At 43.5% G+C, this 24,493-nt stretch overlaps 1 protein-coding gene across 1 annotated transcript in view; it reads left to right on the top strand.

The window, feature by feature from the left end:
- The window catches only part of TERT (telomerase reverse transcriptase), a 77,422-nt gene extending 53,374 nt beyond the window's left edge, over nucleotides 1-24,048 (top strand). Inside the window, exons 8-15 of the mRNA XM_087371620.1 lie at nucleotides 1,438-1,666; nucleotides 18,043-18,166; nucleotides 19,044-19,194; nucleotides 20,018-20,117; nucleotides 20,325-21,757; nucleotides 21,955-22,679; nucleotides 22,854-23,126; nucleotides 23,377-24,048. Coding sequence (XP_087227746.1) covers nucleotides 1,438-1,666; nucleotides 18,043-18,166; nucleotides 19,044-19,194; nucleotides 20,018-20,117; nucleotides 20,325-21,757; nucleotides 21,955-22,679; nucleotides 22,854-23,126; nucleotides 23,377-23,653 — 3,312 coding nt within the window. The 3' untranslated portion in view covers nucleotides 23,654-24,048. The remainder of the gene's footprint in view (nucleotides 1-1,437; nucleotides 1,667-18,042; nucleotides 18,167-19,043; nucleotides 19,195-20,017; nucleotides 20,118-20,324; nucleotides 21,758-21,954; nucleotides 22,680-22,853; nucleotides 23,127-23,376) is intronic.
- The last annotated feature ends 445 nt before the right edge of the window (nucleotides 24,049-24,493 follow it).

The following is a 24,493-nucleotide window of genomic DNA, read 5'->3' as shown; positions in this document are numbered from 1 at the left end:
TGATGTAGTGTGTGCCTAGTGTGGGCTGGTGAACAGTGATAGCCACTAGGAACAGTTCAGGGTGCGCCCTGGTTGTAATTTTGCTATTACTTTTTCACTAAAGAAGAATAAAGAAATACCGCAAGGGGCGCCAAGTGTTTGGTGCCAATCGGTGTCGCTGTATGATCATTTAGCAGGGGCATTCTAGCCTCACCTGTACTTTCTTTTATGCTATCTGCTGTGGTGTGTTTAAAGTGATGCTAAGTGGCTGTATTTGACGGTGTAATTAGAGTTAGTTGCGGTTTACCGCCCTTTGGGGTTCCGAAGGCCGGTTACAAACTGCCACCAAAATGTTTTCTACCACAAATTCTTGATGTTGGCATGCATACATAGATTGAGGTCCACACTGGAGCAAGCCTACAAGATCCACAGACTGTGCCTACTTTTTGTGCATAGTTTGAGCTTCACACAGCTCAAGGTGTGATAGTCCACTAGTACAGGCGTTTTGACCCAAACATGGAAATTTTTACTGAAAACAGTACAAAGTGCTCTTGTACCTTATGGAGCAACAAAAGACTTGGAAAAGTGTCCCGTATATGTTGCACCTCGACCCCCTTACAATACTATAATGTTGCATCTGCTTAGGGAGCACCTGTGGGTCCTGACCTATGGATTATGCTTTGTGATGGAGGATGTTAGCTATGCTCGCTTTACAAATATAAAATTTACAGTCAACTTTGTTGTAAAAGGTTCTCATCTAGCCCCTCTGTAATCCACAATTGAATTCAAGGAAGGTTGCTCAAGAAAGGTGACAAAAAATAATCTGTAATGACATTACTAGTCTGGTACCTGTAATCCTTATGAGCCTTTGGAGAGGGATCACAAACTACCTTGCCAAGGAGGGTTATATATCTTTCTGTAGGGTCTTCCAAAAATGCCTTGTGCTATGATGTGTGACAAACTGTCCCATCAAAGAAAATTTAACACTTGTCTATCCAAAATACTAAATTTCAATTAAATATCCAATTGTGGATCAATTTTTGGGATAAATCAGGCCAAAACTTAAACAGTTTCTTGTGGGTTTCCCATGTGTATCATAATCCTTCATCATGCTGACATGCTTGCTCATGCTTATCATTTGTCCATTTTGATGTTGTGTATTGAGTGGTGGACATTTGCTTTTGGATTTTTTGTGTCTATAAACGGAAGTTAGGGCATCCATATTTTAGGGTTGCTTGAATTATTTTGTTTAGCCATATTGAAAACCTTGTTCCTCAGCAAATTGTCTCTATCATTTCAACGTTAATATTCCAGTGTGTGCTTTTTGTTGAAATCTTTTATTCTAGCTATTGAGCTTTGCAAAGATTTGGTGAAGTGATTACTCTTTTTGCATAGGTTGGATACTCTTTTGCTTCACAGCGATAACTCTTGAATGTTTTTTTTTTGTTGCGATAATAGGAAGGAAAGCATAAAACTTTAAAGATGCCAAGGAAGTTAGTGTCATGCAGTACAGCTAAGACTAGACTACCCTCTTATGAAAGAGTGCCGAAAATCTTAAAAGAAAACAAGGCCTCTTTGCAGCCTGCAGCTGGTGTCTCTGGCTATAAAATGGGGAAAAGATTGATCAATCGAAGGACAATTTTCTATAAAGCCTCTTTCTCTCGACATGCTGGATTACCAAGAAACCGTATCCTTTGAATATGCTGCCTTCCCCCCCCCCCCCCCCCTGCGCACCCCTTGCAATGAATCACAACCTCGTCATGAGTAATATTATTCCAAAGAATGGCTCTAGATGCATGTGTGTGCGCATTGCGCCCAGCATGTCTCTCTCTCTCTCTCTCTCTCTCTCTCTATATATATATATATATATATATATATGTATGTATACATATACATATAACATGCATATATATACATATATAGATATGTATACATATACATATAACATACATATATATACATACAGATATATATATCTATATACATATCTGTATAGATATGTATACATATACATATAACATACATATATAGACATACAGATATATATATATATAGACATATATATGAAAGGGACTAAGGTATGGATAGCTGAGGAACTCAACACGAGCTCCATTAAAGAATAAAGCAACAGATTTAGCCAAGGTCAAGGCTGCTAGGAAGGAAGGAAAATGGGCAGTATATCGTGAAGGCATAGCAATCATCAAAGATTTTAAAGCCAAACCAAAAGATCCTCAGTCTTAAATTGATGTATGGCTGATTTTGTTTTTTCTAGACTATTATGTAGGTACTCCAAATAATTGGAGCTGCATTTTTTGCACTCACTGGGAGCTGCCATGTGCCCTCCTTAAGCAAACGTACTAGATGTTTTTTTGCTGTCCCATAGACCTGTTGGTCTCTCGTGGACATTAGTAGTCCCATAGACCCGTGAGGTCTCATGTGCACGTTAATATTTCTTTCTTTCTTCTCTCTCTCTCCCCCCCCCCCTCCATGCAAATGAGCTCCTTGTGCGCACGCGCACACACACGTATGCATGCGTCAATGTTAATGAAATTTTATGAGGGACTTTCAAAGCTTACAGACGTCTTACAAACATAATGAAGAATGGTCATGGCTTTTGATGGAGTTCACAAATGTCAGAGTAGGAGGGCTTTCTAATATGGAGGCTGCAACATCAGAGTAGGAGGGCTTTCTAATTGGTGTAGAGGCAAAAGTCTTCATCTTCGGGAGTTCCATAGTGGCTTGTTCTTTTATCTTTGTATCCACGAATTGGTGGCCATTGTGTATTTTCTCCATTGTGGACATTTTGCGAACAGGATCCATGCCCATTCTGGTCAGTTATAAATGCTAAGGTTCCATGAAAAATACAACACATCTCCAGTAGTGCCAACACTTGTCTCCACGGTTGAAGAGATGATCACCACTCAGGTAAGCTCATCCAAGAAAGAGATAGCTATTCTAGCCAACATTAAATCAACAAAGCAGATCTGTATACGGAGGTAAAAGAGCAGGAAGCCATGGCAAAAAACAGGAAGAGATTGCGCATAGGGGGGCTGCGAGAGGATTGTATGGGCTGTCATGCAGATGATTTTACGGAGGGATACACAGTAGAAGAGAAGATCACAAGTCTCAAGAAGGAGATACCACAGATAGAATGGGATGAAACTGACATGAGTTGGATCTCTCAGAAGGGAACACAAGTACAAGTTGAGTTCACAGAGAGGGCAGGTAGAGTCGAGATTCTCCAACAGACAAACAAATTGAAAGGCACATGGGTATGGATATCTGAGGAGCTTACCCCGAATCAGCTCAAACAAAGAAATGTTGAATATACTAAAGTGAAGGATGCACGCAAAGATGGAAAATGGGCAGTATATAGGGATGGACAAGCCTTGATCCGTGATTTCAGATCTAAACCCAAAGACTCTCAGTCTTAAACTGATGTTGCTCAAGCCGTTTTTTTCTAAGTTAAATTTAGTGGCTAGTTATGCATCTAAATAAACTGGGGCTGGGCTGATATACTCCCCCAAAGACTCTCAGTCTCTAACTGATGTTGATGTTTTTGGTGTGTGTTTTTTTTGTCCCATAGACCCGTGAGATCTCATGTGGACGTTAATATTTCTTTCTTTCTTCTCTCTCTCTCTCTCTCTCTCTCTCTCCCCCCCCCTCCATGCAAATGAGCTCCTTGTGCGCACGCGCACACACACGTATGCATGCATCAATGTTAATGAAAGTTTATGAGGGACTTTCAAAGCTTACAGACGTCTTACAAACATAATGAAGAATGGTCATGGCTTTTGATGGAGTTCACAAATGTCTTTTCGAATGATGAAAGAGAAGATATCAATGTCACCTATCTTGATTTTTCCAGATTTTCCAAATACTTTTGAGGTTGAATGTGATGATGCATTGGGTATTGCCATTGAAGAGTGCTTATGCAAGAAAGAAGACCCGTGGCATACGTAGTGAGAAGTTGAATGATCCGAAGCAAAGATGTTGCACTTTTGATCATGAATTATATGCTCTTGTACAAGTTTTGAGATATTGGACACATTGCTTGTTGCCGAAAGAGTGTGCACATGCGGATCATCAAGCATTGAAGTACTTGCAAAGTCAAGAAATTACAGTCTAGACATGCAAATTGAGCAAGTTTCCTGCAAGAATATACATCTGTGGCCCAACATAACCTTAGTATTGGCGATGCATTAAGTAGAACAAGAGAAATGATGGTTACCATGGAGAATAAAGTCCTTCATTTTCAAGAAATGAAGGAGTAGTATGTAGATGGATTAAGCAGCCAGGATCTGAGCTACTTCATTCGAGATGGTTTTCTTTTCAAAGGAAAGCAATTGTGCGTTCCAAGAGGATCCTTAAGAGAGTGGATCATTTTTGCTCATCACTCAAGGGGTATGGCAAGACGTTTTAAAAGGGATAAAACATTACAACATATTCAAAACAAGTACTATTGACCAGGTATGACTACTCATTTCAGCAAATATAAGGTGTGTTCAAAGCAAGAAGGCAAGGGAAAGAAGTCAAATGCAGGTTTATACCAGCCTTTGCCCATTCCAGAAAGACCATGGGAGCTTCTGAGCATGGTCTTTGTTGGGATTGATAAAAACTATGAGAGAAAATGTAGCCTTATGGTAGTTGTGGTAAGATTCAGTAAGACGATACTTTTCATTGTATGTAAGGAGACTCCAAAGTATAGAGAAGTGATGAAAAACCATGTTTTTCCATTGAGCATTACCTTAGATAGAGTTACTCCATGAAAGAAAACTGGGACACTGTTACTCTTTAGCACCAGCTATCATCCTCAAACTGATGGACAAAATGAAGTGGTGAATAGAAGTTTGGGAAATATGTGAGATTTGACACAAGCTGAATCTGCCTACAACAGCAGCCAAAACGATACTACTCTTCTCTATGTAGTTTATGGAATAGACCAAGATACTCTTTAGAGGTAAGAGATCGTGGAATTAGTGGAGGAAAACAAAGTGCAGCAGCTTAATTCTTGTAAAGCATGCATGGCATCTTCAAGGAGGTACAAAGGACACTAGAAGTTCAAAATATGAAATATAAGAACTGTGCAGATAAAAGAAGAAGAGATATAGCTATAGCCCAGAGAGAGACTTTTTTCAGAGTTTGGAGAGGATCTCTTTCTTTTCCAAGTCTCCTTCAGGGTTGAGGTGGCATTTTCAGCCTCCACCTTGGATTTTTATTGAGCTGGTTTTTTTTCTCATGCATGGCATGATGTTCTCCCGCATTAGAGCTTGCTCTTGTGGTTTTCATTCATATTGAATGAAGTAATCTTAAAAGAAAGAAGTGAAAAGAAGAAGAGATAAATGATTTGACGAAGGAGGTCTTGTATGGGTTTACTTGAGTAAGCATTTGGTAGAGCTATTCTCTAGAAATTAAAACCAGTCCTGCCTTCTATGTCGTAGACTTATAATTATCATGGTATGAACAAAGAGCATGAGAACCTTAAAGAAGGACAGGATGAAGATGGGAACAACCAGTCCTCATTATCTACACAAAACGGGCTTGAAGATGAAGACTAGTCATCTTGAGTACATACACGATGATTAGACTGTGAAGACCCTAGAGGAAAAGCTACAGCATATGCTTGATCAAATGGAGAGACAAAGACCTTAGTAAAGGCATATGGATAATCAAAGATCAACTCAAAGATAAGTGTCCTCTTTTGTGAGAAAGACACGATTCCTTTTTACTCCTCGGAATACTGAGCGGGATCTCTCCTCTCTGATGCATGCTCTTTCTTTATATGGTCTAGCTGTTGGTCTTCCTGTCAATTTTCAGAAATCTAAGTTATTGCCTTTGCATTCCAAAGACTGGCATTCACTTTTATGGTCGGGGGAAATTGTCCAACCCACTCAGCTGGTTTGTCATCTCGGTTACCCTTTGGGTTGGACGATTACTCGTCGCCAACAATCTGGTCGGATACTTGCAAAAGTGAAGAAAAAGCTGGAATGCTGGAAGTTAGCAACTTGGCCATTGCATGTCAGAGTATGAATTATTCAATCCATTTTGATGGCATATATTCAGTTCTATTTGTTGTATTTGCCTTTGGATACTGGCAGCTCACTCAGTGGGATTTTCTTTTGGGTTGTATTGATGGCAAGATCAAAGGCTGTCCTCCCGTCTCAAACATGGTAATGGTCTCACATTTGGAATGGCATGGTTGGGACTCGTTGCAGGGAAATTCTTTGAGAGCTGAGAGCATATATTGGTCAAGGATTTTTGCTGCTCCTTTGGCCTTACAGGAGCCTAGACGTTCCTACTTTCTTAGTTTTAAAGGGATCCAGTCAGTTGCAGATATTATTCATGATGATGGAACCCTCCTTTCTTTTTCCTTGGCTGCTGCAAAATATGGTCTTGGCATGTGTTATCATTCTATATGGCACACTGTTACTCAGATGCTTCAGCATTTTCAGCCAATACTGCCACTAGAACTTGAGGACAGGCTTCAAGATTGGACTCTTCATTCGCTAGGGTCGCATGCCATCCTCTGAGGCTGTCCCACATTATTGTATCGTTTTTATATAAAGTTCTTTTGCCCTCACCATTGGTTTCACACAAGGAAACTCAGCTTTGGCAAATGAATCGTCGTGCAAAGTGGTGGCGGATGAGATTGCCGGCGATTTGGAATTCTAAAATTCCCCTTTGAGAACAGGTTTTCTTGTGGAGAGTTCCGCCAAGGGTTCTTCTGTCTGTTTCTTCTGGCTGGTTACTGCTCTGTGCAAACAAGTTTACAGCCTTTACTGCTCCCTTCAGGCTTCAGGGTTTTGACATCACAAGATGGCTGACTATGCCTTTAAGAAAATCTACAAAGATAGGTTGGGACAGCATAAAAAGCAGAAGCATAAAGGCAAAGCACCGGCTGTTACAAATGAAAATGCTACTAGTAGCTTCACTCCCCTCTACTTCTCAATTAAAAGGAAAACAGAAGACTTTGCAGGAAGTCTAGCAGACTCCACGAAAAACTGTTGCAGCTAGGAGACCTCTACCTCCTCGCACTTGGAATGGGGCTTCTTCTAATGGTCACACCCTTGAACAAAATTCAGGTGTAGGCATTTCTTGGGCTGCTGTCACAGCCAATCGTACTCTTCTGAGATTTGTCTCCTCTGGAAGCTTGCGGAAAGCTTTCCATGACTCCAATGATGAGGTGGGTTCCCTCTCCCACTTGGACCACTGCATGTAGAGTGAGGCACCAAGTGGTCTGCCATGATCATCCAATATACTATCATTCCACATGATCGGTTGCCTATCAATCTCTTCACGAGAGGAAGGAGGAATCCTCCGAAGAGTGCTCTTGAAACTGGCCCATGCTTTCAGTATGGCAACCATGAGAGGGGACGAAGGTGATCTGAGGTGTGGTGTGGTGAAAATCCACCTAATACTGCTCTTCCAGTCTCCTCCTGAAGAAGGTATGCACGTCTGTATGTTGCTAATAAAAAAGGCCTTCCACGGCTCCTGCCCTGGCATAAGTCCCCGCACCATCTTGCAGAGTAAAGCTCTGCACTGTAAATCTGGATCAATAATATTGAGACCCCCTTCCTGTGTAGGGAGGATGAGGGTCTCCCAAGCCACCTTGGCTAATGCATCTGCTGTGCCATCAAGCCCACTCCAAAGAAAATTTCTGATCGGTCTCCTGAGCTGAGTGATGTAAAAACCTAGAACAGCACCAGCATGAACAAACAAACCAGGCCGTGGCCAAGAGGACCTGTTGACCACCACAACTCTAGAGGCAAAGATCCAGCTTGGCTGAGCTTCAAAAAAGGAGCTTCCTCTTGATGCTCTCCAACACGGGACCAAAGTGCTGCGTGGAAGAAATATCCAAGCCGACCTAGCAGCCCAAATACCTGACTGGCACACTCCTCTGAACCCAAGTGAATCCTATGTCAAGCCCCCCAACTGGAGTGTCCTCATCACTGATCCAAAAGCCATTGGATTTATGCCAATTTATCTGCGCCCCCGCTGCCAAGCAAAATAAATCCAATGCTGTCCTGAAAGAAGTGAGCGTTTGTGGTGTGGCATTCAAGTAAACTGCTGTGTCATCTGCCAACTCACTGTCAAGTAGCTCTTCTTCCCTTGTGATGGGAAGTCTCAGCCCAAAGATGTCGGCTTGAGATCTAACATAGATACTCATAGCTTCAGCCACGAACAAAAAAAGAAAAGGAGCAAGGGGGCATCCCTGACGGACTCATCTAGAAATCTGAAATCTCTTACCCCTTACCCCACCAATAAGTACCTGGTTGTGGGCTGATCTATACAAAGAGGAGACACCTCTGATCCAGCATCAGTAAAGCCAAAACGTAAAACCCCAATCTACTCTGTCATAAGCTTTCTCAAAATCCAAGAGTAGAATGGCTAGATTCTGGCTGCTCTGCATGGCCCACTCTGAGGCTTCCCAAAGAGAGAAAATGTTATAAAAAATGCTTCTGCCATGCACAAATCCCGTTTGAGTGTCATGAATAAGATATGGGAGAAGGGGTTGCAATTGGAGGCTGATTGCCTTGGCTAGAATCTTATAACATGTCCTCGGAAGTGTGATAGGCCTCCACTGGGACACTAAATTTCAGCAACCTTTTTTCGGGATAAGGTGGATGAGACCCTCTGTGAGTGACGTGGGCATCTCGCCAAAGTCCCAAATGCCCTGCAGGGCTGAAGTAATGTAGTCTCCAATCATATCTCAAAATGCAATGAAAAAAGAAGGGGTGAGGCCATCCGAACCTAGGCACTTGCCCTTGTGAAGGCCTGAAAGTGCAGTCCTGAACTCTGTGTTGGTGAAAGGTGCATCAAGCAAAACATGCATATCTGGTTTCACCAACAAAGGGATGCTCTGCCAAATAACCTATCTAGCATCCTCTCTATCCCGCATGTCAGGATCTGCAGTAAGAAGGGCGGCATAAAAATCTGAAGCTATGCGCATGACATCATCTGGATCTGTCTGTAAAACCCCATGTGAGTCAATAAGCTGGGATACACTCTCTCTACTATGTCTAGGGCCAAGAGTAGAGAAAAAGTGTTTATTGACTCTGCCATCCATTTGAATCCAGAAGGACTCCCGTGCATGAAAGGCATACTCTGCTGTCTGATCAAGCAATATCTGCTGATGAGCCCTTGCTGCAGTAAGGCGCTCCTGAATCCAAGCCTATGAAGGCCGTTTCTGCTCTTCCCTCTGCAAAGCTGCCAACTGCTGGCGAACACCAATCTCACGTCTGAGAATATCTCATCTCTTGGTACAAGCAAGTGAGTGATAGAAGTCACTAATACCAGAAAGGGCAGCAGCTACATGTGATCCATGGATATGGCTGCCCACCCTGGACATGAGAAACCCATATCTGTAGGGCTACCTCTGTAAGGTCCTCCTCTATGGACAAGGCATCTGGAATCCTGATGTTGGCAGACCGGCCTCTCAAGTGAGGTTCTGAGATAGCTAGCACAATAGGAAAGTGGTCTGAAGTGGAAACCCTAGCAGCAATGCATACCGATCCACCTCTGTCTGGTGCCCAATCATCTACATAGAATTTGTCAATGCGTGCATGAATAGGCATCTGCTGCCTCCTGTTCAACCAAGAGAACAGGAGGGACTGTGGCTGAATAAGAAAGGCAGCGTCCAACCAAGTATCTCTGCCACATTAGTGAAAAAGAAAGGCATCCCAAGTTGCTCTCTCCAAAGAGTGAAGTCCTTCTCTACCCCCTTTTTTGTCTGACGATAACTCAACCATGTTAAAGTCACCTCCAATCACCCATGAATCCGCAATGGGGACCCAGGAGAGCAAATCCTTCCACATAATGACACGTTCCCTTCTAATGTTGGAGGCATACAGGTTAAGGAAACCAACCTTATGCCCTCCAATCAAGAGAATAATGCACTGAGCCCTAGAGGGAATAATGACTCCATGTCCAACAACTAAGGAGAGAACCAACTGCGAAATTGAAATAGAAGTGCCCCCTCTAGTGCCCAAGGTAGGCGACCAAAATGTATGGCTAGAAAGCAACTTGCCTAACTTGGCACAAACTCCAGATTCCAGTTTGTGCTCCTAAATAAATAAGATATCAATGGAACCCCCAGTAACACGTGGATGCAGTAACACCTGGATGAAGCTGATCCCGGATCCAGCTGTCTGCGGCGGCGATGTGGGATGCCACCTAGGCCCTGTATGTTCCAGCTAACAATCCTCATCGACGGGAGGATGTAGAGTGGAACACCTTACTCGACCTAGTGGCGGAAACAAATCCCTCAAGAGGGGAAGACCTTATGCTCGAGGAGCGAGGAATGGAACCAAGTGGTGGAAAATCAACAGGGGAAAGAACCCTGCCACCTGATGCCCTGTCAATAGGAAACCCAATCACTGGCTCACCAAAAGTAGAGGGCACAAACTACTCCTCTGGGAAATCTGAAGCATCTGCCAGAGCTAAAAATGAGTTCCTGTGAAGTAAGCCAGACACCGGAGTGCGAAGGATCCCTTCTGAGGGAAGAGGATTAATAGTGTAAACCATCCCCTCCCCCCTATCCAAGGGAGGAAGTGAGGACTGCTCTCGATCCTATGTCTGCACAGCCGCGGAGACCTCTACAGCCTCAAGGAGAGTGTCTGGTACCGTTGGTTTTAGGGGGAGAAGCTGCAACCGGGGAGGAGGTCGAAGAAGCATCTTGGACTATGTGAGGTGAGACTGGAGGGACAGCCCAAATTGAAGCAGAGTCCACTAGTGTATCCTCGTGAACTGAAGGAGGAATCTGCATACGAACCGGAATCCACTGGTATGCGTCAGGTGCCCCTACAGTCGTGAGGCACCTGAGGTAGAAGGTGGCAGTACCAAAGGAGCGCTCAATGGAGGAGCACTTTGGCGAGTAGGAGCTATACCACCATCTTGAGGAGGACCGCCATGTGGAGGTCGAAGAGCAGGTGCTGGACCTGTACCACCTCCCTGTCGAGGTCGCGGAGCAAGTGTTGGACCTGTACCACCCCCTGTCGAGGCCGTGGGACGGTAGTTGTACCAGAGGGCTTCTTGGGCCTTTTCTTGTTCCTGGGGCAATCCTTGGCAAAGTGTCAAATGGTCCTGCATATCCTGCACTAGTCCTGCTTGCCTGTAATCTCTACTCTCTGGTGAAAAAAGAAACCATCCGGGCGCTGGATCATAACATGGTCCATCATGAGGTTCGGATCCATACAGAGGACCCTAACTCTAGGTACCCCATCAACCTTGGTTGCCTCTGCTGCAGTCAGTGGTAACCCAGGGAGGGGTGAGATCTCAGCAATCGTGCCGAAATGCACCCTAATAACAGAAAGAAGTCGATGGTAAACTTGGGGAAGCCCGGGAAATCTGATGAAGAGCGAAAAGATTTCCTTATCTGCCTCCACTGGGTCGAAACCAATATCAAAGGCGTCAAAGAAGATCTTCCTGTGTCCCAGGTGTGAAAACTCAGCTTAAAGCACTGTGCTCGCAGCCTTTGGAGTGTCAAAAACAACCTAGAAAAAACCTCGTCCCAGAAGACGAACATCTAACAATCGTGGAGTGAGGTCTGGGGGGAGAGTCGCAAGCATCCAGTCTCTGGCTTGGGATCTGGAAGGGTGAGACCCAAAGATGCGTGCGAGCAATGTGGTAGAGCATTCAATCTCCACGTCCTTCTTGAGTTGCTACAACTTGCCTTTAGAAAAAGTAATAGTTTTCGCGGGCAGTGGAGGTGGAGTAGGATTAGCTGACGGAATATGGATCGCCAATCGAGGTGAGGAGGCCGACTCGGACACTTTTGAGGCTCCATCCGCTCCAAAAGCATTGCGGGAGAAGGAAGAGGGGGGAGACAGGAAGAAGAGGAGGGGGGTAGAAGAGAGGGCTGAGGCGGGGGGATAGGGAGCGGGGGAGAGGAGAGGGGGTAGAGGAGAGGGCTGAAGTGCGGGGGAGGGAGCGAGGTAGAGGAGAGGGGAGAAGAGGGGAGGTAGAGGCGGGGGGAAGGAAGCGGGTAGAGGGGAGGGGGGTAGAGGTGGGGGGTAGGGAGCGGGGTGGAGGGAGGGCTGAGGCAGGGAGTGGGGGAGCAAAGAAGGGGGAGCGGGCTGAGCGGGAGAGGAGAGAAGGGGATAGAGGAGAGGGAGGTAGAGGAGGGGGGGTAGAGGCGGGGGTAGGGAGTGGGTAGAGGAGAGAGGTGTAGAGGCAGGGGATAGGGAGCGGGGTAGAGGGAGGGTTGAGGCAAGGAGTGGGTGAGGGGAGCGGGGTAGAGGGAGCGGAGGAGCAGGGAAGGGGGAGCGGGCTGAGAGGGGGGGCGGGCTGAGAGGGGGAGGAGGGGAAGGGGTAGCGGGCTGAGAGGGAGAGAAGGAGGAAGGGAGAGGCTGAGGGAGGGGGAGGGGCTGAGGGCAAGGGAGGGGGCTAAGGGAGGGGCTAAAGGAGATGGGGGCAGCAAGGGAGCGGGGAGGAGCAGCTACTCAGGAGTCACAGGAGTGTTAGAACCGAGTCTTTTATCGGTATGATTTTGTCTGTACAGCCAGGGAAAATCCGTACAGTTTTGTCTGTACAGTCAGGAAAAATCCGTACAGTTTGGCTGTCGAAAAATAAAAAAACACAAAAAAAAGTGTTATGTAAAAATTCCATACGATTTTGTCTGTACAGCCAGGGAAAATCCGTACAGTTTTCTTCGTACAGTTTGTACCTGCTGTGCTTTCCTCCTTGTAAAGCGTTGCTGCTTCCAAGCTTTTTCCTTGACTCGAATGGCAGATTATTCCTATGAGAAAACCTTTCACAAAGACAAGTCGGTTTCCAACAAGAAACAAAAACAGGTGATGGATTCAATTGATTCCCTTCATGACTCTGCTGAGGCTGAGCTTGTTTATGAGGTTATGCATGAAGGGTTTGAAGACACCCGCAAGGTTTGGAAAGATGCACTTCCCACCATTGACATTATGGTGGAAGTGGATGATATCTTTGATCCAGTTAAGGAGTATGTAAAGCATGCTATTATAATTTTCTTCCCAGGACGGATGCCTGCTGTAGTAGATGTTGGGAATTGGTTGACTCGAACCGTGGGTGGTTCTTATGTCAAAAAAGCTCATTATGCAAGGAGGGGCTTTTTTGAGATTATCATGGCTGATGAGGAGCACCGTTAGGTTTTGCTGGAGCACTCTCCTCTCTTCTATGGCCAACAGATGGTCCATGTCTTGCCTTGGTCTCCTACCCGGGATTATCATGCATTGATTCAGCAACGTTGCCCTGTTTGGGTAGAAGTTGTGGATTTTCCTCAATGCTCGTCTTCTCTTCTACCTAAAATTACAGCTTCCTTCGGTAAGGTGGTATGTCAACCGCGACCCAATGGAAATTCGAATCGCTTCTACATTTTGTGGGATACGGATCATCCCACTGCATCTTCATATTCAGTTACTATGAATAATGTTTCCATGGGGAGTGCCTTTTACAAGCTCAAGTGGGGGTTGTTTACAGGTGCTTCCTTTGAATGCAAGCAATTTGTGCACATGTCTTCACAATGCCCTTCCCAAGCTCCACGGATATTAGTGCAAGCTGAAATGGTTCAGCCTTTGAATAAGAATGCAAATGCCTCTTCTGTGGTTAAAAACAAAGGGGTCAAACAGTTTTTCTTTGTTCAAGACAAAGGCAAAGCCCCGGCTGTCTCAAATGGTAATGCTTCTTTTCCTGTGCCTTTGTCCTCTCCACCTCAGGGGAAGGAAAAAAAATTGTACTGATGGATGGCAAACTCCTTGCAAAGTGATCTCCCTCAGGCGACCTTTACCTTCTCGGACTTGGAGTGGTGCATTCTCTCATGGGAAAACACCTACAGAAAACTGTGGTGTTGGCTTGACCTGGGTTGCTATGACTGCAAATCGGACCTTGTTTCTTGAAGAAGAAGTTGCTGCACTTTTGTCCTCTCCTCAGGCTGATGCTTCATCCCAGGGCGGAGGCTCAGACATTGAGGTGGACATGCAGACGTAGACAGCCCGTTAGTTGCTGTACATACCTGTCCCATAATTGTAAATATGCTTGATCATCTAAAGTGTGTTACTCTCAATGTATAGGGAATTTGTGATGGTCGCAAATGGAAACTGGTCTGGATGTATAGCAAGCAATTGCAGCCTGATATAGTTGCTTTGCAAGAGCATAACCAGCATATGTATGCTGGTCAGAAAGGCCATTTTGCTGGTTTTATGATATCTTCTATGCCGGAGAGCACTCCTTTCTGGTGTGGCTTTTTTGGTAAAGCAGACCTTCAACCTATTGTGGCTCTCAATTTTTGAATTTGCATCGGTTTATGCCTCCTAATCTTCTCGTGATAGAGCTTTGATATGGGCTCCCATGCATAGCTATCCATGGCGACAACATGCCTTCATTTGTGGCGACTTTAATAATGCCCGTCAATCAGGTGACAACACCTCAAGCCACACTCATATGTTGGCTTCTGAAACACAGGCATGATCTGATTTTTTGCTTCAGTTGCGCCTAGTTTATCTCTGGAAGGAATTACAGCTCATGCTTCCGGGCTATATCTTTCAGCATAATGCTCAATCTTCTTATCGGGCACGCTTGGACAGACGGTAAATCCACAGCATTGTGATGCCTTCACTTGTCAAATTTGGGTTGATCATGCTTTCACACATTCAGATCATGCTCCTCTTTGGTTGAGGCTTTCCTTACATGAATTTCCCCCTGACAGATTGCGTTGCCGAAGGCTTTTGCTCATTAATAATAGTTATCTGGAGCATGCTGACTTTAAAGCCTTGGTCTCTGATGCTATTCAGCCTCTCTCTCGTCAGATACACATTGGTTTGGATTATGCCTAGCAGGCTTTTGTTGCTTGGATGCAAGGAGTTATGGCAAATCCTATATGTAAGCCACAAGGGAGACTGTAGCACATGCAAAATTTACTTGTTAGAGTTTGAATGAGCTTGCTCACCTTCGTCTTTTGTCTTCAGAGGAAACCACACTCTTATGTCAGGCTCAATTCTCTCTTTAATCCAATGATCGGAGAAAGCTTGCTAAATGGGAAACCCGATCCAGACAACTCACCTGTTTGGATAAAGGCTGCTCTTCCGAGCAATTTTTTAACAGTTTGCACTAGAAAAGACAGGCTGCCAATATCTGTCCGATCTGGATGCCTGATGGTTCTTGGTCAACATCTCGTTCAGAGCTTGCTGATTTATGTGTGCAGCACTTCTCCAATCATTTTGGGCATGTGGATACTCTTTCTCCTTGGGTCGTGTCTGCACGTCAGCTTGTTTGGCAGCATGTTCATCATCACCTTTCTCTCTTTCTCTAAATTCTCTCTTTCCCTAAGTTCTCTCAGGCACAAGGAGACTCTCACTCAAAGTCTTATCTATCTCTCTCTCTCTCAACCGAAATTCTATCAAATAAATCAAAGAAAACACTCCAGAAATCTAAAGAGATAAGCTCCTTCCTAAGACGCAGATTTTTGATTTTATCACTGATTAGAGACCAATCACGCTCATGCCAGTCATTTATAAGATCATAGCTAAAATGCTTGTTGACCGTATCAAAGGCTATCTACATAATGGACTGCATCCTTCCCAATATGGTTTTGTTCCTCGTAAGCATATCATGGACAATATCACCAATGCTTATGTTGGGATTGAATATGCCAAGTACACGTAGTAGGATGTTTTGCTCTTACAGATTGACATTGCCAAAGCCTTTGACACAGTTCAATGGGAGTTCATCTTGCAAACAATGCGATCCTTTGAAAAAAAAATGCAGCAGGTTATTTATTGGCTCTACAAGGATAGCAATGTTGCTTATATTATTTCTGGAGACATCTCTGAAGATGGATTCTTCGTAGCTCAGTTCGTTAGGGCTGTTCCCTTAGTGTCTTATTGTATGCTATTGCTACTCATCCTATGTTGCAATACATTGATCATCTAGTGGCTACACATTCTCTCCATGGTTTGGAACTGGATGAAAATCGTAGCATGGTTGCTCAGGCCTATGCTAATGATTCTTTCTTTACTCCAAGGAATACTTCGCCTGATCTTTCTACTTTGATGCAAGCCCTTTCAGTTTATGGTTTGGCAGCTGGCCTTCATGTTAACTTTCAAAAGTCTAAGTTGCTCCCATTGCATCTTAAAGACTGGCACAGTCTCTTATGGCTAGGGGAGATCATCCCACCCACTTAGTTAGTTCGTCACATTGGTTATCCTTTGGGCTGGGGACTTACTCATCAACAACAAATTGATTGGGTTCTAATTAAGCTCCGGAAAAAGCTTGAATATTGGAAACTGGCAACATGGCCTTTACATGTTCGCCTCCGAATAATGCAGGTCATTCTTGTGGCGTACATTCAATTTTATTTGCCTTTGATCATGTTCACCAAGGCAAACCTTGATTCCTTTATTTTTGTCATTATAAAAATCTTTTGGCTTTCCAAACATGGCAGAGAAAGTCTCAGACTGCTTTCCGTGCATCGAATTTGTTCCCCTAAAATGCATGGAGGATTGAATATCACTAATATCCAGCTACTTATCCTTGCTCACAAGGGGAAAATGTTGCTGCAATTTTTGAAAGGTGATCAGCCCTGGGCTCTCATGATTCAATCTCCGGTCACACATATCAGTACTCTTGCTTTTAGTCATTAGCAACCCACTCAGTGGCATTTCTTGTTTGGGTGCATTGATGGCACTTTGCAAGGCTGCCCTATGGTCTCTAACTTGCTTCTTGATTGGAAGCATTTTTGTCTCACCTGGAATGGCATGGTCGACAGTCTTTGATGGGTAATTCTTTGTGGGCTGAAAGCATTCACTGGTCCAAAGTTTTTCAGCCTCCGCTTACTTTACATGAACCTCGCCGTTCTTACTTTATTTCTTTTAAAGGGATCAATATTGTTGCTGATGTTATTCATGATGATTGCTCTATGCTTCCCTTTTCTCTGGTAGCCACACAGTATGGTTTGGGATCTCATTATCGTACTTTGTGGCAGCAAATCACTTGTATGCTTTCCCCTTTGGTTCGGATTCCCCCTTTGGAACTCCAGGATGGATTAGAGGATTGGACATTGATTTCCCTTGGGTCCTCCTCTCGTCGTTTGAGGCTATCTCAGATTACTGTGCCTGCATTATACAAAATCCTTGTGCCTCAACCCTGGGTTTTAGAAAGGGGTAATTCTCTTTGGCGAATGCATCGGTCATCTAAGTGGTGGAGAAAAAGGTTGCAGCAACATGTTTTTATGGCGAGTGCTTCTAGGAATTTTTCCATCTGGGCAGTTGCTGGCCTGTAAGCACATTGCTCCTGCTTTATGTCATCGGTGTCTGATTTCGCAGGAGACTGTGCCTCATTTATTCTGGCATTGCCCTTCTTCTTGGTAGTTTCTGGATTCTCTTCGACAAAGGCTACGAGTGAGATTCCCGACTCTTCTCTTTGGGAAATTTTTCTAGCTCTTTGGTTTTCATCCACAGCGACCTGAGTTTCATCTTTTCTTTGTTTGGGCTCGTTATTGGGCACTTTGGACTTTATGGGCAGACTGCAATTGTAAAGTCTTTAGTGATCCCAATTTTTCTTTGTTTGCTTTCTTTAAGCGTTCTCTGCAGGGAAGAGGAGGGAAAGGGAGGGGGTGTGGCAGCGCAGCACGAGAGGGGGCGGGAAGGAGAGGCGAGGAAGGGGGGGGAGGGGGGGGGGCAGCGTTGCGCCGCAGCGGGGGGGGGAGGGGGCGGGGGGGGTGGTAGCGCAACGTGAGGGGGGGGGAGGCGGGGAGGGAACGGAGAGCGGAGAGGGGAGGAGCGGAGCGGGGGGGGACAGCGAGCGGAGAGGGGGACGGAGGGGTGCGGCGGGAGGCGACGACGAAGGAGGAAGGGGAGGGGAGGGGGGGCCGCGCAGCACGAGGGGGGGGTAGACGGGAGCGGGGGAGGGGGGGGTTTTCGCAGGAGCTGTTGATTACCTGAAGGCAGTTTGATGCTGCATTCGGTACTATTTTTCCTCATATCAAAGCACCTTTTCCCCAGCACTATTAGGTTTGGCTATAACTCTGTTTTGATTGAGGATTGACCAGCTGAGTTATCTACATTTTTTATTCGGTGAAGTCTCCTTGACCAGGTTCAGATATACTACAAAGGCTAAGGCCTACATTCAATGATGTGGCCAAGCTTTTTAAAGCTATTTTTGGGCGGCAAAGAATCTGCAACTCCACACCTTGTGGTCATTTCGTTTTGCCATGCTCTGTAAAGTGAGTAAGAATCAGATCTTTTGATAGGTTGTATGGTAGCTTTATTTGACAAAGTTGTATATTATGTAGCTTCAGTTGGGATTCTGACTGTATGTCATTGGAAATGATCTAATTAATAAAGAAGATTCAGATACTAGAGTGAAGATCATAACTAGCTTGATTATGGTGGCCATGTAATTGGCTAAGATTTTGCAGTTTGATAGTGTTGTGGTGAGGGAGATACAATGATGCTGAAAAGAGGCATGTATAAACAGAAAAGGCTTAGCACTAGTTTGGTGACAGGACATTAAAGTGTCCAAAAGCATTTTTGTATCCTGTTAACTGAGAAACTGCAAAGATTTTTATTGATATATCGAAGGCTTCTGTTGTTTGTCTGTTTCCAATCATGATTAGTTTTTTGAGGTTTGATTGACATTTTTAAGATTCCCCATTCAATGTCACATTGAATCGGAAGATTGTGAGCTTGGACACAGAAATTATGATGGAGTTTTTTCATAAAGGAATATTGTTTTATCAAAATCTTTCCTACTTTTTGTCTTTGTTGTTATGATCTCCACTCAGGACAGTGTAACTTGATGACGCACAATTTCTTTTTACTTATGACAATAATTATCCCATGATTTCTTGGTCATGTACATTAAGCATGGACAAGGACATCATCGATAATTCTTTCTTGACAGAGATTTTCCCAACCTGTTCATGTACATAAACATGATGACATCCCAAAAGATAGCTTGCGCTATACATAGAATTGTGTGGATGATGCACGGCTAGGTTTCTGTGACTTTAGAGCTCGTGTGAAGAATTTACGGAATTCATGTTTGAGTATATTAGATATTTCAAACAACATTTGAATGAGGGTTTTGGTTTGTTTCAGATGTTCAGACTGCATATTTTTTCTACTTAAAAGGCTTATTTCAAATGCAAGGCGCTGTCAGTTTACCCGCTTGCTCAAACGACATTGCTCTTCCGAAGTGGTAAGCTTATCAATGGCAAGGCCACAGGAAGAATTGACATTAAAGCCCAAGGTGTGGTACTTGTACTCCAATGACTAGAAATGTATTTCATTGATTGGCAGTAGCTATTTTTTGATCATCCACATGGACTATAAAAGTACTATTTAGCCTATGTACTCTTACTGGCTATGACATATCGTACACAAACTAGACCTGCAATATCTGTATTATTTTGTTTGTGAAATGATGTAGCCACTTCAGCATAATAATTCATTTGACAATTGACTGACGAGAACCCTTCAATGCAAAGACGGGAATTAGGCTTCCGATCAGGGCACAGCGACGAGGTTTTCATGCAGCACTCGGTTATCCCAGTGTGTCGGATCGAAGGCCCCAATAGCAAATGAAATTGTCCATTGGGCTTTGCTTCTCACTTGGCCCTGTTCATCAGTGAATAAAAATTGCCAATTGGGCTTTGCTTCTCACGCGGCACTGTTCATCAGTGAATCGTGATCACGTACATCCAGAAAACATGGAAATCCGTCATAGACAGCTTGACGAAAAACATTTTTCCAAAAACCTCTTATTTAACACACCTCATAGCCTAAATAGAGAAATTTTAAACTCTTTGAAGCAAAAGAATGGAGATTGAATGCCCTTTACTAAAATATTTTATACTTTAAAACATTTTAACATGTCAAAATTAGAAACCCTCTTGTAGGCATAAACGGAAACCATCTTGTAGGTATAAATGGAATCATGCTTCTTTCAAAGTAGTCACCTAGATTCCTCTAGGATTTGGAACTCTTTCAGGTGTTTTGATTGTAGCTAAAGAGAATGGGCATGTACGAGGACAAAAATGTGAACTTTACATATGCTAGTGTAATGGATTTAGGTGGCTATGCTGAGTCCCGAGAAGGGATACACCACACAAAGTGATGACTGCTGTTCTGGAAGGAGAGATGAAACTTCAAATGACATCAGCCTGGTTAAAGGTACTCTTGGTGCATGAAAAGTTCTAGACAGCATGCTAGTAACAGTAGGAGTGATCTTCACATAGTATGATGGTGTAGACATCTATGCAGTGATCTTCACATAGTATGATGGTGTGCTTTGCTTAGAAATGATAATTCATAGCATAAAGTTGATTGATGTATCCTCTGATGCGAGAGTGCTGTAACAGTAATAATTGCATTTAGCAGAAAGATGCCATAGACAAGAAGATCAAGTATATGGATGCACTGTTTCAACTGGAAGGATGCAGGCTTTGCAGGAGAGCTGCAGTTTTTCCAGCCACAATCAAGTTGTTGCATTTATATGGGCTGTATGTCGCAGAATCATACCTAAAGAACTGCTGGGCACTAAGCGTAACTGGAGAGCATTAAGAAAAAGCATATTTTTGTTTGTTAGCCTTCGTAGACATGAATGCTTGTCGCTACAACAATGCATGTTCAAACTGAGGCTTGCAGGGTATTCTTGGTTGCAACAGCAAAACCTCACCTGCTGTAATCCCTGTACTAGATCAGGTGTTCAGGCAGGAATTGATTCAGTGATTGATCCTGGCAAATCCAGTGCGCACAAAGAGATAAAACAGAAAGATCACCAGAGAATAGGCACTTCTGCGACTAATGCTCCTTCTTCGGATAACAAAGGTGAATCAACACAGAGAAAACCTTCAAGAACACTGATGGAGCCTGCTTGGTCCCTCCAGCAAAAGAGGCTATTGGGTAGGAAAATGCTAGAAGACTGGATATACTGGTTTTTCTCCAACATGGTGGTGCCTCTGATCCAATCTCACTTCTACGTCACAGAGAGTGAAAAGCATAGGCAAGATGTGCTGTACTTTCGGAAATCCGTGTGGGCAAGAATGAAAGCTGATGCTCTGAAAGGTATACTGAAGTCTAATTTCAAAAGATTGAGTACCAGATCTCTAGTTTGTTTGCTTAAGAAGAGGTCCTTGGGATTTTCGCAAGTTCGGTTACTGCCAAAGAAATCAGGAATGAGGCTGATTACAAATCTGGGTGGTCCTTCTGCTTTACCTTATGGGAAGTTGACAAAAATTTCAACAGGAAGAAAAGAAGTTCAAGGAATCTCAACATGTTTTGGACAGACAGTAGGTCCGCACATGGAGACTCTATGCTGCGAGGAGAAATGTACTGGGTCCAGGTGCATTTGTTTCAAAAAATGTGCTCCAAAGGCTGCAAATGCACCTTTTCAGCGTTTTTTCAAACCTGTCAATTTAGCACTGCGGGATCTTCACTACTGCCTCAAATATGAGCAGGAAATGCATGCTGAAGATATGGGATGTTCAGTTTTTGATTACAATGACACCTATCTGAAACTCTTACCATTCATCATCAATTTGAAGAGTTTCCCAGGAGGTGTACCATCTTTGTATTTCGCTGTTTGTGATGCTTCACAAGCCTTTGATACGATCAAGCAGGATAAACTTATTGAGGTATTAGATAAATTTGTTCGTGAAGAAGAGTATTTGGTGAGACGTTATAGCTATGTAGCACCTACTGCAAAGTCCATTAAAGTTGTACGTGAAAGATCTGCAATACCCAACACAGATTTTATGAAGATTTTCCTGCAATTACCTGCAAAACAAGGAAATAGTGTCTGTGTAGACCAGGTGCATAACCCTTCTCTATTTACAACTTATGTCTCCTTAAGCAAAAAATGCTCTTGAAATTTTGAATTATCGTTGAGGCCAGTCTGTTATGCGTGAATTTTACTACTTTTTAGTCTTCTGCATGCTGTTAAACTTTCTGAAGCTGAATATTTTTGTTACAACTACCAAGAGCTAACTGGGGCAAATACTTTCTTCAGGCTTATGTGAGTAGAGTGACACGACAGCAAATTATGCAAATGCTTGAGGAGCACATAATGAGAAATGTACTGCAAATAGGTCAGCAATTTTATCTTCAAGTGGTGGGAATTCCACAAGGAAGCATTCTTTCCTCTTTGTTGTGCTCAGTGTACTATGGCCACCTTGAGAGATACGGCCTTGCAGCAAGTCTGGGACTGGATCATATGGTTGCCAAGGGAAAAAATATCAAGCCAGTGGGAGATCATGTGAACTCATTGGCTATAAAATTACATCCAGATTTTTCCCAAGATAGCCAACTGTGTTTCCGACCTGTGGGGCAATGTTCATCCATGAGAATAGCTGATGATATTAAAAATGGCTCCCCAAAAGTTACTGAGAAAATTTGCCAATACATGTTAACACAAGAAAGCTCAGGGAAAGCTCGTTTTTTGTACACTAATAAGGATATGACAAAGAATATTTTACTCAGATTGATTGATGACTGGCTCTTCATCTCGAATTCTCAGGAGAATGCATCACGATTTGTGAATGAAGTACATAAAGGTTTTGCTGACTATAATTGTGCTGCCAATAAGAGCAAAACGGCTGTGAATTTTGATGTACACCTGGGAGGATCACTACTCAGAATGAATGTCTATCGAACAGAAGATGGTGCTTGCTTCATGCGCTGGAGTGGGCTTCTCATCAATTGCAATACTCTAGAGGTCCAGGCAGACTATACCAGGTTAGTGATTTCCCTGTTCTGATGTAAATAGCCAAGAGTTTATGCAGTTTCCAGATTAAGTCATTTGCTAATGTTTTTTAACTACAATGTTTCCTGTCAGAACTCCTTTATCACAGATTGTGACATTTTGGACAAATTATAAAATGCCTGCTAATATAGGTCCATATGATACAGGTATTGGGGGGTGGATGTACGATCAACTTTGACAGTTTGGAGGAGAAACAATCAAGGATTCCATCTGATGATAAAACTATGCCAGTTCATGCGACCCAAGTGCCACCCTCTATTCTATGACTTAAATATCAACTCACCAGCAACTGTTTTTCTTAATGCATACCAAGCCTTCCTACTATGTGCTATGAAATTTCATGCTTATTGTCATTCACTACCCTGTGCTTGCAAAAGTAATCCAGAATTTGGGCTTAAGGCCCTCCAGAAAACTGCAAGGTATTCTGCTTATGCATTCTTGCAATGTCATGCTTGCACTTCACATCTCCCAAAGGGCGTATGCTAGGCTCCCTGTGGAGCCCTCTAGAAAATAATATTTCTCACTGCTTTGATGTTCATTTTGCGATCCATATCTTTTTTTCCAAGTCTTCCAAGTGCCCTTACTACGCTTAAAAGGAAATAGACATCTATCAACTAAACTTCCTTGGTTTCCCTTGTGGATCACTAAGCTTGTTGTTGTGTAATGCAGATACATGCATTCACTTTTATTGTATAGAGCTCAGACTATGTCAAGGAACTCTAAGGTGGAGCCCTTGTTGTCATTGCAAGTTCACGAGATAGAATGGCTTGCTTTGCGCGCATTCCAGAAAGTTCTTTTGAAAAAACATTCTAGTTATACAAGGCTACTCTTTCTCATCAGAACAGAGCTTCAATCTCTTAAGTTCTATGGTCTAAGTACCACACTCATTCTTGTCTCTGCCTTGGATGATCGGCGCTCCTCGATGTTCAAACATATCATCTACTAGGTGGGAGCCTTATTAGGCTTAGATTGATCCACAGCAAGCTTTTGTGGTGATTCTACCTTGAGCTTTTATTCGTTGTACACTATTTGTAGACACATGTTACAGCAGCTGCTATCTGAGCCTGTCTGGAACTTTCAGCTATTGACAAAACCTACTGTTGAAATGAAAGTGTGGTCTGCAATTATAAAGCTGCGGGGAAATTTTCTTTTTCCTCGATGAAATGATACTAAGAAAAGCAGGTTGAAGGGTTTGTAGTTAATGCAAATGAGACTTGAAGATCTTGACTGCTATAACCTTATATAGACCTGAAGCCTGGTGTTGGATGTACAAAGTTTTTTTGTGCATTTGGGAAAGGGGGCCGCCATTAAACGCTCAATTAAAGTCCTTCGGGGGCCCAACAGGACCTAATACTTTTCCAGAAATTTTGTTTTCTTTATAGTATCCTCTGCCTCTTTTTGCATCTAAGGCTTTTGGGGTAGCCTGTTTGGTTCCGTTTTTTATTTTACCAATTTAATGACTGTTTCCATAGAGCTTGTCCTTGCTTGGCTTGTCTTGGTCATCACCCATACAAAACAAGTGAGTACAAGTACTCGTGAGCACTGACTTCAACTTGGTTCTGTCAAAGGAAAACAATTGTCAAGATGAATGAATGATTAATTTGCAACACTTGTGATGGAAGTCCGTTTGGAAAGTTCTTCTAGTTATTTGGGTTTCATCCATCCAGATAGGAGTTTCATATTTTCTTCATTTGGGTTTGCTACTGGGCACTATGGACTTTATGGACATATAGGAATTGTAAAGTCTTTGGAGATCCTACTTTCTCTCTGTTTGGCTTTTTTAGGC

Source organism: Dipteris shenzhenensis, chromosome 33 (genome assembly GCF_047967505.1).
Source record: "Dipteris shenzhenensis isolate YYH24624 ecotype China chromosome 33, Dip_SZ_1.0, whole genome shotgun sequence".
NCBI classification, from domain to species: Eukaryota; Viridiplantae; Streptophyta; class Polypodiopsida; order Gleicheniales; family Dipteridaceae; genus Dipteris; species Dipteris shenzhenensis.
This window is presented reverse-complemented; position numbering and strand designations above follow the sequence as displayed.